At 35.1% G+C, this 17,034-nt stretch overlaps 1 protein-coding gene and 1 pseudogene across 2 annotated transcripts; one reads left to right on the top strand and one right to left on the bottom strand.

Moving 5' to 3' along the window:
* Nucleotides 1–8,291: 8,291 nt before the first annotated feature.
* On the top strand, nucleotides 8,292–15,343 carry LOC114284329 (uncharacterized). Of its 2 annotated transcripts, none has more exons than XM_028227227.2 (3): nucleotides 8,292–8,614; nucleotides 13,756–14,912; nucleotides 15,031–15,343. In XM_028227227.2, exon 2 carries the CDS (start codon nucleotides 13,833–13,835, stop codon nucleotides 14,859–14,861), a length of 1,029 nt encoding a protein of 342 aa, XP_028083028.1. In that variant the 5' UTR covers nucleotides 8,292–8,614; nucleotides 13,756–13,832; the 3' UTR covers nucleotides 14,862–14,912; nucleotides 15,031–15,343. The 2 variants fall into 2 exon arrangements, with proteins under 2 accessions (XP_028083028.1, XP_082759379.1); XM_082903253.1 differs by having other exon boundaries at nucleotides 8,331–8,614; nucleotides 9,340–14,912.
* A 646-nt stretch (nucleotides 15,344–15,989) lies between these two features.
* On the bottom strand, nucleotides 15,990–16,736 carry LOC145805660 (secreted RxLR effector protein 161 pseudogene; annotated as a pseudogene).
* Nucleotides 16,737–17,034: the final 298 nt, after the last annotated feature.

The following is a 17,034-nucleotide window of genomic DNA, read 5'->3' as shown; positions in this document are numbered from 1 at the left end:
AGTTATAAGAAAATGAATTTCTGTTTGGAGAAAATTAATTTGTTTTTCTTTAAAAGTGACTAGATCACAGATTTGATCTAACTCCTTTGTATAGGGTTCTGTTATAAATTCAAAAATAAGTGGTTGATTACTAATAGTCGTATGAATGCCTATAGGATCAATCTTAGTAATAGGCATTAAGAGACATAAAAATGGTGTTCCCAAAATAATAGTTGGAGACATATTTTTGATAAGGACAAAAGATGTAGATAAACAAATGCCCTGATTACAGATAAGAGCTTTAGGTATTTTATACTTGATATGCATAGAATTACCACTAGCACTGGTCAGTGACCGGATAGTTTTTTGAAAATATCTGATTGGAACTAATCCTTCATGTATACAATTCATGTCAACACCATTATCGATAAGGGCAATTGCATTTTTGATAATAAAATCAGGTTGAATAACAAAAGTAATACCAATATACCATTTCTGAAATGTAACATAATTAACAAGCATTAAATACTGATTATCTTTCTGTTCAGAAGTCCCTGGAGCAATATTTTTATTTTTTGGCTTTGCTGTTTTAAGTTGATGTATATCGACTTATATGGCTTGGTTGGCAGTTTGATGATGCCTAATTTCCGTTTTTAAGACATTAATTTCCATTTTTAAGTCTTGAATGGTGACTGGTTTTTCAATAACAGGTGAAGACTGTATTCTATTCAAAACATCTTTCATGCTATAAGATTGAATAGGAATCAAAGGAGGTTCAGTACTAGCTTTCTATTGTTGATAACAAATTTCTAAAAATTTGAGTTTCATTTCTGGATCTTTGATTTGCTCGACTAGATCTAACATGGATTTTTGGTCATCGGTTAAAACATGAATACTAGGACCCCCAAGGTCCAAACCATTCAGTTCAACAATAGATTTTCAATAATTTATTTCAGAAATTTGATTCAGATTTGTAGAACAAGAACAATTAGGTTCTGGTATTTCTAGTTCATCACTACAGGTAGATGGAGAATTCAGTTAGAAGTTTTACTAGTACCAATCAGGGAAGCCTATAATGAATGGCACGTGGCATATTCCCATTTACCAGTTAATAATGATATCTCTATTACAAAATCCTTAGTCCATTTCACAATCCATTTTGGTATTCCATGGATTTGGAAATGGGACTTTCAGTGTGATTATCAGAATAAGATCCTACATCTCAAAAGGATTTTCTTTGTGAGATGGTAGGATACAGGGATGAACCCTACTCTACCAGAAAATGTGAATCCAGTCAAACGGTTAAGGATATTCTCTTTAAGCCTGAAGAACAGTATACCACTAACAGTATTACTGAGAAAACAGTCCTCTATATTGAACTCGTAGATGAACAATAGATGTCCGATCCATGGGAAATCAAGCGTAGGTATCTTACCACACAACAATTTCCTTGTCATTTTGACCAGTACAGATATGTTTATGAACAGATACTCATTGAAACTACAACTGCGGAGATCAAACATACTTTACATGATCCCTCCAAAACTGCCAGTCCTATCCAGTATAGCAAAATCACTATCAGAAACATTATGCCCATTACCACATAGGGCATCCACCCGCCCACAACTCGTCAACTTGATATCTGTAATAGAGAAACCTAGTATAGTTATTAGCACTATATCGATGCGTTTACTCAAACATTTTACTACCAAAATTCCATTAACAAGCATTCTTGGTTTATCTGTATTTGCCCTAATGTTCTCAAAAACGATGTCCCCTCATGGTTCCTTGTTTGGTGGGATAAATGTGGGTTGCAATTAGAAGTTTTACTAGTACCAATAAGGGAAGCCTATAATGAATGGCACGTGGCATATTCCCATTCACCAGTAAATAAGGATTTCTCTATTATAATATCCTTAGTCCATTTCACAATCCGTTTTGGTATTCCATGGATTTGGAAATGAGACTTTCAGTGTAATTATCAGAATAAGATCCCACGTCTCAAAAGGGTTTTCTTTGTGAGATGGTGGGATAAGGGTATGAACCCTACTCTACTATAAACTATCCAGAAAATCAAGGCACATTCTTAAGCCTGTTGGGATGCTATTCCAAAAACTATTCCCAGCCAACCAGTTACTCAAAATCCGTTTTTACAAATTCAAACAGAATTACGACAAAAATATCCTAATTTGTCAGAAACATAATTAATTATTAAGAGTATGGATTTCATGAAGGAACAATTTCTTCATACTCTCTCCAGTGATGATACTTCCATGAAATCTGTTACCAGTAGTCAAGGTTATGAAGATCCCGATCCTGACTAGGATGAAAATGAATTTGATGTTTTAGCCAACGAATCACAAGTACCAGAAGACGACAAACCCAACTTTGGTGATTTTTGGGATTCACTTACTAGTATGATTGCAGACAAAATCGACAAAGAAAAAGATTAAAAAAAAAAAAGGTAAAGGCAAAGCATGATAGGCTTTGTCCCCCACCAGCAACACCGTCGGCATAAAACGACAAAACCAATACAACCACTTTCGGCAAAAGTAGATGCCCTGTCTATCATCCATCTACAACCAAACAAAGAACATAAGATGCTGACTCATTGAGGATAAGGACGATCGACTCCACTCCAGTAGAACACGCCACTTGTCCTCCTTGTATCTTGTCTTGGTGTTGACATGAATTGTATACAAGAAGGATTAGTTCCAACCAAATATTTTTAGAAAACTACCCAGTCACTTACCAGTGCTAGTGGTAATTCTATGCATATCAAGTATAAAATACCTAAAGCTCTTATCTGTAATTAGGGCATTTGTTTATCTACATCTTTTGTCCTTATCAGAAATATGTCTCCAGCTATTATTTTGGGAACACCATTTTTATGTCTCTTAATTCCTATTACTAAGATTGATCCTATAGGCATTCATACGACTATCAGTAATCAATCATTTATTTTTTAATTTATAACAAAACCCTATACAAAAGAATTAGATCAAATCCGTGATCTAGTCACTTTTAAAGAAAAACAAATTAATTTTCTCCAAACAGAAATTCATTTTCTTACAACTGAACAACGGTTACAATAACCTTGTTTACAGAATAAAATCAAGCTTATTGAAACAAAATTTTAAACATAAATTTGCAATGAACTTCCAAATGCTTTTTGGGAAAAAAAAAAAAAAAACACATTGTTTCTCTTCCTTATGAGCCTAATTTTGATGAAAATATAAAAATGACCAAATGGATCATAAGTGGAGTATATGAAATTTATGAAAAAAATATAAAAAAAATTATATAATACTTACGTAAGGGTGGGTTTGATAATTTTTTTTTTTTAGGATAAATTGCATTGGTCTTTCTCGAAATTTAAAGAAAGTATAAGAAACCTCACAATTTTATTATAATTACATTGACCTCTTTTTAATAAAGTTAAAAAGATAAAAATTAATACAAATAGTTGAAAACAAAAAGATACACAAAATAAAATATAAATTTTAATGCAAAATAGATTTGTATTTAATACGATTAACGAATTTGTAGTAAAAAAAAGACCAAATGTTATATAAATTAATTTTTTTTAAAAAAAATTAATATAACTATGTCAAACTTGTAAAATTTATTACAGTTTCAAATCCTCTATAATTCCTTTTGTTTTTAGGTTTTTAAATAAGTCACGGTTTTTTTTTTTTTAATCCAAAATCAGATTGGACGATATTGTTAGGCCATGGTGGGTCCGATTTCGGGTCCATATCGATAATCTAAACAGTTCATTATATAAAGAGAGCTTTTTTAATAAGTCCATTCTCTAAGAATCCTATTCCATAAACCCCATAGTGTTTTCTACTATTCCATCAGGTCCTATTTTATATTAGAAGACCAAAACACCATTCTCCTCTTTCCCTCTCTTTTTGAATCAAATAACTGTCCCTCTTCCTCTCTCTTTTTTGCAGAAAATCACACACAATATCTTCACCCTTCCGAAAACCCAAAATCGTATTCCATATCGTCTCACACCCATACGCATCTCATTGTTCCATCGTCGCAACGTGTCATCGTCGGCTTCGTCATACCTCCGCCATCTGTCTACGGAAACGTGGAAATCACCATTGGTGAACATCCTGAAGTTCCATCTTCGTCAAAATTACCATTGATGACCATTTGTGACAACCCAACCGTCAATATGGAAAAAGAGTAAGTAATCTCACCAATCTTGTATGTAAACCCTAAATCTCTTGTTCAAATTACACCATTGTGAACTTCCAATATCCCCTGTTTCTATTCACACAATGTGTGGAACTTCATATTTTTATTGTTCATGCCCTAATTGTTAATGTGAACCCCTCAATCCCAATCTCCAAGTATATGGTTTTGTTCACCCAAAAATAATACAGTGGCAATTACATTGTGTTGTCAAAAGCTGTGAACATTTACATGGGAATAAAAAATGTTGGGCCAAGCTAATTATTTCAGATGTTGTTGTTGTTGTTGTATGTTTTAATCATGTGAATCTCCTATACCCATTTCATCAATATGAACTTCTACAGTAGTGAGCTTCATAGTATATGATCTTATTCATTCAATATGTGAACTTCATATTATATCTGTTATTGCAAACATAGATGATGTGAACATTCACATTACTGTTTATTACTGGATAAACTTACATTAGTAGACACTGATGTGGACATTCACATCAGTGTATAATGATGTGAATGTTCACATTACTGTTACTGTTGATATTGTTGATTGTTGATTGTTGATGTCCATAGAACCCCCAATCTTCACTCAACAATGTGATAGAATATGATGTAAACATTCACATTGTGACATCAATGTCAGACTTGTTGGTGTTGTTGGGTGTTGTTTGGTGCTGTTGGTTCCACCCTTTGTTTTTCAGCCAATTATAACATAATGTGATCACCCATGTAAACATTTACATTGTCCTATAACTGTTGTTGTTTTCGGAATTGATTTTGCAAACATAGATGATGCGAACATTCACATTACTGTTCATTACTGGATAAACTTACATTAGTAGACACTGATGTGAACATTCACATCAGTGTATAATAATGTAAATGTTCACATTACTGTCACTGTTGATATTGTTGATTGTTGATGTCCATAGAACCCCCAATCTTCACTCAACAATGTGATGGAATATGGTGTAAACATTCACATTGTAACATCAATGTTAGACTTGTTGGTGTTGTTGGGTGTTGTTTGGTGCTGTTGGTTCCACCCTTTGTCTTTCAGCCAATTATAACATAATGTGATCACCCATGTAAACATTTACATTGTCCTATAACTGTTGTTGTTTTCGGAATTGATTTTGCAAACATAGATGATGCGAACATTCACATTACTGTTCATTACTGGATAAACTTACATTAGCAGACACTGATGTGAACATTCACATCAGTATATAATGATGTGAATGTTCACATTACTGTCACTGTTGATATTGTTGATTGTTGATGTCCATATAACCCCCAATCTTCACTTATCAATGTGATGGAATATGATTTAAATATTCACATTGTGACATCAATGTCAGACTTGTTGGTATTGTTGGGTGCTGTTGGTTCCACCCTTTGTTTTTCAGCCAATTATAACATAATGTGATCACCCATGTAAACATTTACATTGCCCTATAACTGTTGTTGTTTTCGGAATTGATTTTGCAAATATAGATGATGTGAACATTCACATTACCGTTCATTACTGGATAAACTTACATTAGTAGACACTGATGTGAACATTCCCATCAGTGTGTAAAGATGTGAATGTTCACATTACTGTCACTGTTGATATTGTTGATTGTTGATGCCCATAGAACCCCCAATCTTCACTTAACAATGTGATGGAATATGATATAAATATTTACATTGTGACATCAATATCAGACTAGAATTAATGTAAATGTTTACATGGGTGATCACATTACTGTTCATTACTAGAATTAATGCAAAATCAATGTAAATGAACAGTAATGTAAATGATCCATCCACAAATATACTAGAATTAATGTGAATCTTCACATCTATTTGTTACATTGTGAATATGACATCATTTTTGTGTCAAAATAAACATTGTGGACGATTGAAATACAACAGTCTGATATGAACATTAACATTACAATTGCATAGTAATAATGAACACAGTGAAAATATATACACTATCTATATATTATCATGATTTTGGCGAGGGTGCGAGTTGAGGTGGGGTTGCAGAGGAGAGAGAATTAGCAGATAGTGTGGAAGATGGAGTAAGAAAGGTGGTGACAATAGGCAACAAGGTCGGAGAGGAGGGAGAGAGAGAGAGAGAGAGAGAGAGAGAGGGTTTGGAGGAGAGAAGAGATGGTGGAGTCGGAGGTGGAAGGGTTGAGGATGAGAGATTGAGCGAGATAGAGCTTGCAGAGAAGTGGAGGCGGTTGTGGGTTGGTTGAGAATTTGCTTGAATTTGGCACGAAGTTGTTGCTCCATTTATGAAGTTGCTGTGCTGTGAAGTTCTCTGAAGCAATTTAAGATAATGGAGTTGGTGTATGCTGTGCTGTGAAATTATATATATGTATATATATGAAATGTGTATCCTTTTTCTATGTAATACATATCAACAAATAGACATAAGGGTATAATAGTCCAACAAATAATATAAATTAGGAAAAAAAGACCTCATGGAATAAAAGTATAAATACATAGGATTAATTAGGTTATAATTTTCCTTGGTGGACTTATTGGGTTAAAACATCTCTAAATGAGATTTATCAATAAAAACCCCTTATATAAATTTCGTTTGCAAAAAAAATACTTTGATCGAATATTGATAATCATTTGATCAATTTACATATGCTTTAACGATAATTATAATTTTTAAAATAAGTCACAAATATAAATATGAACTGATCAAATAATTATCAATATCTGATTCATGTAATATTTATAAAAATAATATATCTAAAAAATTTTACACATTACGATTTGAATTATCAAATATAAACCAATAATCAAACCCAACGCAAACCAATAACACCGTCCAGTCCGGAGCTGGACCCTTTACGAAGAAAAGTGAAGTGGAGTGAGCCAAGGGCTCGTAGGGCCGTGGTGTTGTCGTCGTGGAAAGAGTACAAAATGGCGCCTACGTAGTAACAATGCAAAAATTGTTTTTTTAAAATTTGAAATGGAGACACCGATCATTTGAGTGCGCGTGAGTGGAGTGAGCGAACAATATTCATCCACATCAGCTGACCTCCCTTACTCACGAGAAATTATTGGGTAGTCTAGGAATATTGCTCCACTCCACTCCACTCCACTAAATTTTTGATATTTATAAAATTATATCCTATTACCCTAATAAAAAAATATTGAATCTTATAATTTTAACTAATCCTATTGAGTTAAAACACTTTGTGGATATTTAGAAAGTGAGTTTTTATATATGTTTTTTTAGTTGTAGGATATTATTAAATAAAAATTTTTTGGTATTTGGGAAGATAGTTGATTTTTTTGTGGTTGGATGTGATGTTTGTAAGAGAAAAAATAAAATAATTATGGGGTTGGATGTGATATTTTGTTTGAATGTGTTTTTTTTTATTTTACAAAAAATTTGTCTTTTAGTGAAAAAAATAAAAAAAAATCTCAAACCCAAGTTCCCAAACACCGCCAATGGTAGTAGTCTTAGAATATGCCTCAAAATCGCTACATAATTTTTCCTTTCAGATTATTTGGTAGTAGTCTTAGAATATGATTATTTAAAATTAGTAAAAAAAAAATATTAATTATTTAGATTGAGTAATTAATAAATATAAAAAACATAATAATTAATAAGTGATTAGTGAAGGAATTTGACACAGTTGAACACTAATGTATAATTTTTCATTTTTTACGTTAAGATTGCGCAAAATATCACCTAATCTGCTAAGCTAAATCGCAACGATTCACATGAATTTGTATTATTCTATCAGCTAACTATGATTTAAATTTTAAAATTTATAATCAGCCTTCGAAACCGCTCTACTCCACTATAGTTTATATATATATATATATATATATTAATTTAAAATAAAATATCAAAATAAAAATAAATATGAGAGAAATTTAATATACGATATTTATTACAAATTAATAGTTATATATATATATATAATTATGTAAAATTAATTTATGTTATATATATAAAAAAAAACTATAATACAAGTTAATATTATATATTATACAAAAATTTAATAATTAATTAAAATATTCTCCAACGCACTTTCCACCTAAAATCACTCCAATCATAATTTACCAATTTATTAATCTACCAATCTACATAATTTTACTCTCAAAAAATTCGAATCCCACCGCGCACAGCCCTACCTCATGCTGTCCCACTTCCCCCACCCTTTCCCAACAACATTCTCGACTCTCTCTCTCTCTCTCTCTCTCTCTCATGTAGAAGGGCAGCTGTTCAAAGCTGCCTCTTCTCTCTCTCTCGCTCTCAGATGCTCAAACCAATCTCTCTCTCTCTCTAGGGTTGTTCGACTCTTCACGAACTTAATCGTAATTGGATGCTAAATTCATTCGGAGAAGCAGCTAAAGCCGATCATACACAGCTCTTTCGAATCGATTGACTTGTTGAGGTTCTGGTAAAATTTCTAATCGTAAACCCTAATTTTGATTTACTTGGGTGGTCCGATTTCACCCGGATCGGTCATTCTCTTCCGTGTTTTGCTTGTTTTGAGGTCTGTTGTGTAATTCAGTCTGTTGATGGATTGTGCTGATTAGGGTTTGTGATTGCTTTGAGTGAGAGAGCATGTGTTTTTGGGTGGAAGTTGGGTTATGAGCTGATTTTAGCTGGAAATGTTTGATTGGTGTTTGGGTTGGGTTTCAAGTGTGGTTCACTTTTGAATTTACTTTCAAATTTCAAAATTGGCATTTGAGTTGATTCAACAGTTTATTATTCATTGTCTTATCTTTGTGGTGATCAATGATGTTTGTTTTTTTTTGTTTCTTTTTTTCTGAAATTAGTGAGAACATTGGGGTTCTTTTGGCATTCAACATTGTAGTCTTGAAATTCGAAATAGAAATAGAAAAGAAAACAACTTGAGTTGAGTTCAACTGACAAAGTTTTACGAAATAACCTGTATTCTAGTATGTGAATTTTAATTCACCAATTTGACCTGAATTCGACTCTCTGAGGGCTAGAGAAAGGGGCTTAGATTATTAGAAAATCAATAGAGGAGCTTGTGAAAGCAAGTGAAGTGTTTCAAACAATGGGATGGTCATAGCCCTTTAAAAGAAAAAACACAATGTTAATTTACATTCATACCAGTCATGTTTAACATAGCTCCTTAATTCTTTTTGGGTTCAGGAATTATTTCAAGGCTGGAGCTACCTATGACATGTAATCTTTTACAAAAAAAAATTGTGGGCTGACACATATCGTAAACTTTCGGCAATCTGGCATTTTCAACGAGTCCCATGATGTGTATCGCCTTGTCTTGACAATTTTCACATGCTTGTCTTCCATTTCTTTGATTTTTTGCTCACTGTACTGCTATTTTATCTTCATAATCCACTTTTTCTTCCCCTTAGAATAGTTTGGAGACTCTGGATATCGCACAGTAGTACGTATTTTGCAGATTAGCATATATGCACAGATGTAATATAGATGATGATGGGGGCACATTGAGTGGTCATATACATTTTATCTAGCCATTTGTTATTTTTCTTCAATTGGTTTCTTGGTCAGAGAAAGCACTCAGGGATTGTTTTTGATGTGGCTAATAACACCAAAAAGTAACAAATATGCAATGCATAAAATGGAATATCGAAGCATCTTTGTAAAACTATTTTAATGGATATCATGGATTAGGATAGCAGCAAGGTTGGATAAAATTATAATTAAAAACGGTACCGGTTTACTAGTGGTTTGTGATTTCACAAAGGAAGAGGTCCTTTGATGGTGAGCAGGATTTGTATAGCTGCTCCTGAGTGGTTTGAAGCTTGGAATTTATTGCTTTGTTAAGCTGGTTGCGGTTGAATCTGTGATCAGCAGTTTGAAAGTGCTACATAGATGCCGTTCTTTTTGTTTAGTTTCTTGTAGTTGTCCAAATTTCTTGAGGATAATTTACTCTTATCGTGCACTTTTCTCTTCTGAGTTTACCAATAGAAAATTTGAATATGTTCCAACATGTTGGTATAAGAATTCCCATTGAATATCCACTCTGTCAATCCTAGATACTACATACTGGATAAAGTTTAGTGTTGTGAAAGGTGCACAAGGCGCAGGTGATGTACCTTAAGACACCCAAGGCGAGGTGAGTTGAATAAGGTGACAAAAGTCGTGCAACTTTGGCTAGGGTACAAAAGGCGCAAGTCGCGCGACTCTTTTTTTTTTGGCAAAGAAATCTTGCGATGTTTGAGTTCTTTTTGCTCAATTTGACCAAGTGAATTCTTCTTCTTCTTCGATGCTCTTTGTTTTTCTTTTTTTTGCTTCTTCTTCTAGGCTGGGTTCTTCTTCTTCTTCTTCTTCTTCTTCTCCTTTGCTGCTATGTTTTTTTTTTGCTCTCTATTTTTTTTGGCAACCATGTCTCTGTTTTTTTTTTTTTTTTTGCAATGTTGTTTCTCTTCCATTTCAGTTTTGAGTCTTAGGCCTCATTTGGGAGCATGCTATTTTAGTAACTTTTTGGCTAAAATATGACGTAAAAAAAACTAGTATGTTTGGGGTGACTTTTTGACTTTTTACGGAAAGATGCGTAAAAAGTAGAGAGAAAAGGGAATCTTTGACTTTTTGGTATAGGTTATAGGCTTTTTGGCTTTTTGACTCTTTTAGTAACTTTTTGACTTTTTGACTAAAATGTTAACTTGCCAAACGAGGCCTTAGTCTCTGTTAAGAAAAAATAGGTACAATAATTATTTTACCTTTGAAAATTGGAATGCTATGTAATATGCACTTTCATGGCTTTGAGAATTATTCTATAATTGCCTTAGTTATATTTTTTTATTTTTATTTTTTATTATTTCTGTCTTAGTACTTATCATTAGTCTGTGTTAATTTATCTATTTTTTTACTAAGACTGTGTGCCTTATTTCAATAAAGCCCGCGCCTCGCCTTGCCCTGCCCCTTGCGCCTAAGCCCCAAGAGACCTTCAGCGTCTTGGTGCACCTTGAGCCTTTAAAAACATTGGTTTATATCTCCTTTCTGGGTCTCCCTGCCATGCCTTTAGATTTCAAGGATGACAAACTATACCCATAAGGTTTACAAAATCTTCCTTTTAGTAAATTTGTGAAGAACAATAATTGTGGTGATAGTTGGTCATGATTGCTACATTTGACGGTCCAATAAATGGAGATGAAATTTTGACATCTTATGTATTGTAGTTATCAAGGCTAATGTTAGTATGATTTTCACCAAAGTAGATTGAAACAATCGCGTTCCCCGTCGGGGAGATGTGGGAATATGAAGCAATCAAGATGAAAGATAGTAAGGAGCCCTAGTGATTGGTTGGTCCAATGAATAGAGATGAAATTTTGACATTTTGTATATTGTAGTTATCAAGGCTAGTGTTACTATGTTTTTCACCAAAGTAGATTGAACCAATCTCGATCCTCGTTAGGGAGATGAGGGAATATAAAGCAATCGGTGCTTTGTCTGCATCCCTAATGTTCAAGGATAGGCGGCTCATCCCTTTGAACCAACAATTTGAATTATCTTGACTAGGGGTGTGAATTTTTGGCACGAACCATACACGAAGTTAGCGGATTCAGATTGACCACTTTTCAACATGAACTTGATTATGACATGACGCAATAACATGATAAATAAACAGATTGGGTTAGTGTCGAACTTGCATAACACGAAGTTGAGGATTAGTTACACAATTTTAATGTTATTTCTACTAAGTGGTGCAATGACTTTGTAAATCCCTTTGGAAACCCTTCTGGTTGAATTAAAAAAAGTAAATTAACTTTTGTTTACTATTTGAGATAATCTGAAATTTTCGTTCACTATTTTGAAGTGAATCTAATAAACAAAATAAATAAATAACTAAGGTTTAGTATTTTGAAAATGCAAAAAAAAAGTTTTTTGTTTACTATTTGAGATAATCTGAAATTTTCATTCACTATTTTGAAGTGAATCTAATAGATAAAATAAATAAATAACTAAGGTCTAGTATTTTGAAAATGCAAAAAAAGTGAGTATATGGTGAGATAAAAATTGCACAAAATCCGACACTAATACCCGATACCTCTGTTCAAGGGTAATTAAATTCCTAAGCCCCAAGCCCCATAGGCTTTCCATCCACCAGTATTCTTACATCTCAGACCCCTCAACTCTGTATCGCACACCCCCTTGGCAACTCCCTAGCTGTTGCTTGCAACTCTCTGGGTTGCCCTTCGCAGCACCTCTGCCCATTGAAGCACCCTTTGCTCCCTTCTCTCTTGGTTCGCTACAACACCTCAACTCTCTTCCTACGTATACATGCATGATGTGGTTGAGGGCCCATACAATTTCTCCTTTTGCTCTTCCTGCTTTTCGTATTAAAAAATATGGAAAACCGTGAACTATGAATGCATTAGCAATGCCTTTTCCTTTTCTTTTCTTTATGCAATGACTTATTATTATTATTATTATTATTATTATTAGTCTGCTGCAACGTAAAAGTTGAAGCGTTAATTGCATAGATAAATTTTTTGTTATTCTTTACACATTAGTGGTTACTCATTCTTCTAGATTAACACATTTCTTTATCAAGAATGTCTCTGTCTACTATGCTAAATCCTGTGTGGTCTACATCTTCAAGTTATTCATACCTATTCAGCCAAGTACTTGCACCCCCTAACCAGGTTCCCACATCCCATAATCCCTATCTGCTTTCACTGCTCGCACCTCCACTTGGCAAGAATTCTTGCACACAATGCTTGCACCTTCGTAAGACACTTCCTCGTACCCCTGTACTACTGTATGCCTGTGCCCCTATACACGATACTGTGCACCTTATGTGTGCTCTTGTACACGTGTTCTTTTGCACTTGCTTGTGCACCTCTGTAACAGTTGCTCACTATTTGTCTTGCCTAATTTCACCAACCTTGGCCCTGATTTGTGACCGCGACATTGAACCATCACTCCTGAGACCGTTGGTCAAAGGCAAAAGGGGTGGCATTTATTGCACCGTTTTTTCTTGTGTCATGCAGTAAAAATGTTGGCATGGTTACTCAACTGATGTGTAAATAATATGGAAAGGTTTCTCTATGCCATTAATTAAATATTATTCTTAACAAATGGTATTGGAGCTTTAAGTGGGTTTTTTCCCCAATAGTAGGCATGAGGAAATGACGTAGCAAAGACTAGGTGCATCATGTGGAGAGCCAGATATAGGTTCCTACAGTATGAATGAAATTGTTTTTTCTTTTTCTCCTTGTTCTTCAGCTTCCGTTTTCTTCACTCTTGATAATTCTTGTATTAGCAATTTTGGTTTTACTTTTTATTGCATATATTAATGTGTACTCCTTTTCCTTTTTACGATAGATATTAATGTTAATCACATGAACTCAAGTTTCTATGGTTTCAAAGGATTAAACTTGGCAAAAAGATGATGTATAAGCACACTTCAAGCACTTTCGTTGTGAGAATTGTACATGTTTTTCCTGAATGGCAGTAGTGGATTGTTTTTCTTGCTGCATTTGACGTTAGGAGAACATATTTCATTGTTATTTCTCAATGTAAAATGTATTGGTGTCCGACTACTAATGTAGGGTAGTCGTTTTGTTTTCATCTCTTTAGTTATAAATTATTCTGCTGCTGCCTTGTGGGAGACGCCAGACATTTTAGGGCCTGTGCTGATATTTTGACATTACAACATGCCAAAGGAGAGAAGAGATCGATCTGTGTCTTTTGATAGAGCCAGGGCATCTCCTTTTCCTTGCAGCTCTAGTCGCTCAAGACATTCATTACCCAAAAATCCTTCTGAAACTGAGAATGAGAAAGAATGGGAGGAAGCTCGATGCCCCGTCTGCATGGAACATCCACACAATGCAATTCTCCTCATATGTTCATCCCATGAGAAAGGCTGCCACCCCTACATGTGTGACACAAGCTACCGCCACTCGAACTGTTTCGACCAGTTCCGCAAGTCTTTTGATGAAACATCATCAACAATGCCTCAGCAAGAAAGTACTCCACTTTCTACAGAGGACTCTACCAGTGGTGTGATATCAGAAGCAACAGTCACCAATTTGCAGGTTCAAAGTAGCGAGGAAGCATCCACCTCGTTACATCCCATCTCATGTGAGAACCAGGTGAAGTCAAAGCTGGTGTGTCCCCTCTGTCGAGGGCAGATCACTGGGTGGATTGTCGAGGAGCCTGCCCGCCATTTTATGAATGCAAAATCAAGAAGCTGTGCCTGTGAGGCGTGTGATTTCAGTGGTACATATACGGATCTAAGGAAGCATGCAAGGACAGAGCACCCTTGTGTGAGGCCATCAGAGGCAGACCCAGAGAGGCAGCGCAATTGGAGGAGGTTGGAGCGGCAGAGAGATCTTGGAGATTTGATTAGCACACTTCAATCTTCTATTGGAGAGGAACGGAGTGAGGACAGCATCTTATCTTTTGATGAAGGGGGATGGTTGACGGTGTTTTTCCTTATTCGAGTTTTTCGACCGGGGAGTAGTTTGAGGAGCAGTAGTTGGTCTGGTACCTCGAGAGCAAGAGCGAGAGCACAAGTGACTGTCAGACGGAGATCAACAAGACTTTGGGGAGAGGAAACCCATGATGGGGAAACCGTATCTGTTTCTAGAGAAGACGATCATGACTCTTCAGATGGGGGGTCAGACTCTTGGAGGCCACGCCAGCGGATTAGGCGGCAACAAACACCGGACAATGAACTGTGATTGCGATACACTCGTCAATTTGGTTGGTTATTGTAGTTTGGTATTTCAACCGTGAGTACTCGTTTAGCGCCATCTGCTATAGCTGATTTGGTTATATTCTGGTTACTCGTCTTTAATTATTGGATGGTATTTTATAAATCATTTATTTATTTTTTTGGCTTTCTTTCAGGTGGGACGGAAGGGCAGAAGCGCAAAGTAATTTTTGCTTTCAGTCTCTTCTACCGAGCATGGAACGGTTGTTGCTTGGAGTCGTGGAGTATATTGTGTACCAGAGAAACTCATCAAAGTCTAATTTTATTTTTAATTTAATCTATATATATATATATATACATTTCTTTGGTGTATCTTTCTTTCACATTGTTTTGAGGTGCTGCAACTATTTAAGAATTTGTCTTTGAATTGAAAACATTTGTATGTGATTTCAAATCTTTGCTTTTATATGAACGTGATCATGCAATAGAAGGGCTGCTTTTAGTTCCAGATACCTTGATGTCTTTGGAATAGTATGTGAAAAGCATATAATTTCTTGAAGGTGGGCCACGGTTGAGAATGCTTACTTTTGCCAATGTTGTTCGGTTAGAACAATTGATTGTGTATGGCATTTAAGACATCATATGTTGAATCATAGAAAAAAAATGGAATTTTGTTTTGACTAATGCTATATGCACTAATTAGTGCACCAACAAGTGTATTAATTGATGATGCGGTATAATTTTAGATGTTTTTGGTATTTGTAATTGTATAATGAGTGGGGTCATTAATAATGTCATAAGTAGTGTTGATACATCAGTTAGTATATTAATTGGTTGCATGTAGCACTGCTCTTTTGTTTTGTAGAACGCACTCTATAAATGAGACAAACAGAGGAGAAAATAAATACTTTTATTGATGTGATGATAATAATGATACTTCACTTGACACATGCCTTTTATAAGCAAAACTATCAACAGAAACTTCCTAAAAAATAGAATCAGAAAGATAACATGTGCAGCAACATGTTGCAACAACCTCCCTAAGACTAGAACAATTCCTAACTTATTGAAAAACTGAACAGAGGCATATCTAAAAATAAAAACAAACTTGACTTGTTCAACACATCCTTACAGTCACATGCTGATGTTGATGACTCTAGCACTCTTCTTCAACATCAGCTTCCAAACTCTTTATCATGCCGAGCTGATGACAAAAGCTTTCAAATTTGCTGGCACTCAGACCTTTTGTGAATAAGTCTGCGACTTGGTCTTTTGACTTAATTTGCCTCATCTCAATCTCTTCTTCTAGAACCTTTTCCCTGATAAAGTGATAATGCACTTCCACATGTTTTGTCCTTGCATGAAAGACTGGATTCCCCACCAAACGAACTGCCGACTGGTTGTCACAGTACAATGGACCGACATAGTCCACTAGTTGATGTAGATCATTCATCATCCGTATTAGCCAAGTACTCTCTTGAGCTGCCATAGCTGCTGCTTGGTACTTTGCCTCCGTTGTTGACAGAGATATTGTCGGTTGTCTCTTGCTACACCATGAAATTGCTCCTGATCCAAGCATAAACACATACCTGGTAGTTGATCTACAGGTGTCGTGATCTCCTGCATAATCAGCATCACAGTAGCCAACTAGCTTGCAATCTTCACATTTCTTGTGCAACAGACCACAATCAATTATATCCTTCACATATCTCAAAATTTGTCGAACTGCATCCAAATAAGGCTTCTTTGGATTTTGCATGTATCGACTCATCACACCAACTACATAAAAGATATCAGGTCTAGTTAAAGTTAAGTAAAGCAAACTACCCACCAATTGCCGATACATTGTTGCATCATTCAGGTCTTTGCCTTCGTGTGCACACATCTTAGCATTATGTTCCATCGGTGTAGAGATCGGTTTACATTCGAGCATCCCAAACTTTTTCAACAAATCTTTGGCATATTTCTGTTGACAGAAAAATATCCCTTCTTGTGTACGATCCACCTCTAGCCCAAGAAAATGCTTAAGTTGTCCAAGTTCTTTCATCTAGAAACGAACTGACAAGTTCTCCTTCGTTCGGCAAATTTCCTCAACATCATCTCCAGTGATGATTAGATCATCTACGTATACAAGTACAATAGCTAACTTTCCTCCATTAGCTTTAACAAACAAGCTGGAATCTGCAGGTGTCACTGAATAC

Source organism: Camellia sinensis, chromosome 13 (genome assembly GCF_055761805.1).
Source record: "Camellia sinensis isolate YWXY chromosome 13, ASM5576180v1, whole genome shotgun sequence".
NCBI lineage: Eukaryota > Viridiplantae > Streptophyta > Magnoliopsida > Ericales > Theaceae > Camellia > Camellia sinensis.
The sequence above is the reverse complement of the archived record's forward strand: the minus strand, read 5'-3'. Positions and strand labels throughout refer to the sequence as shown.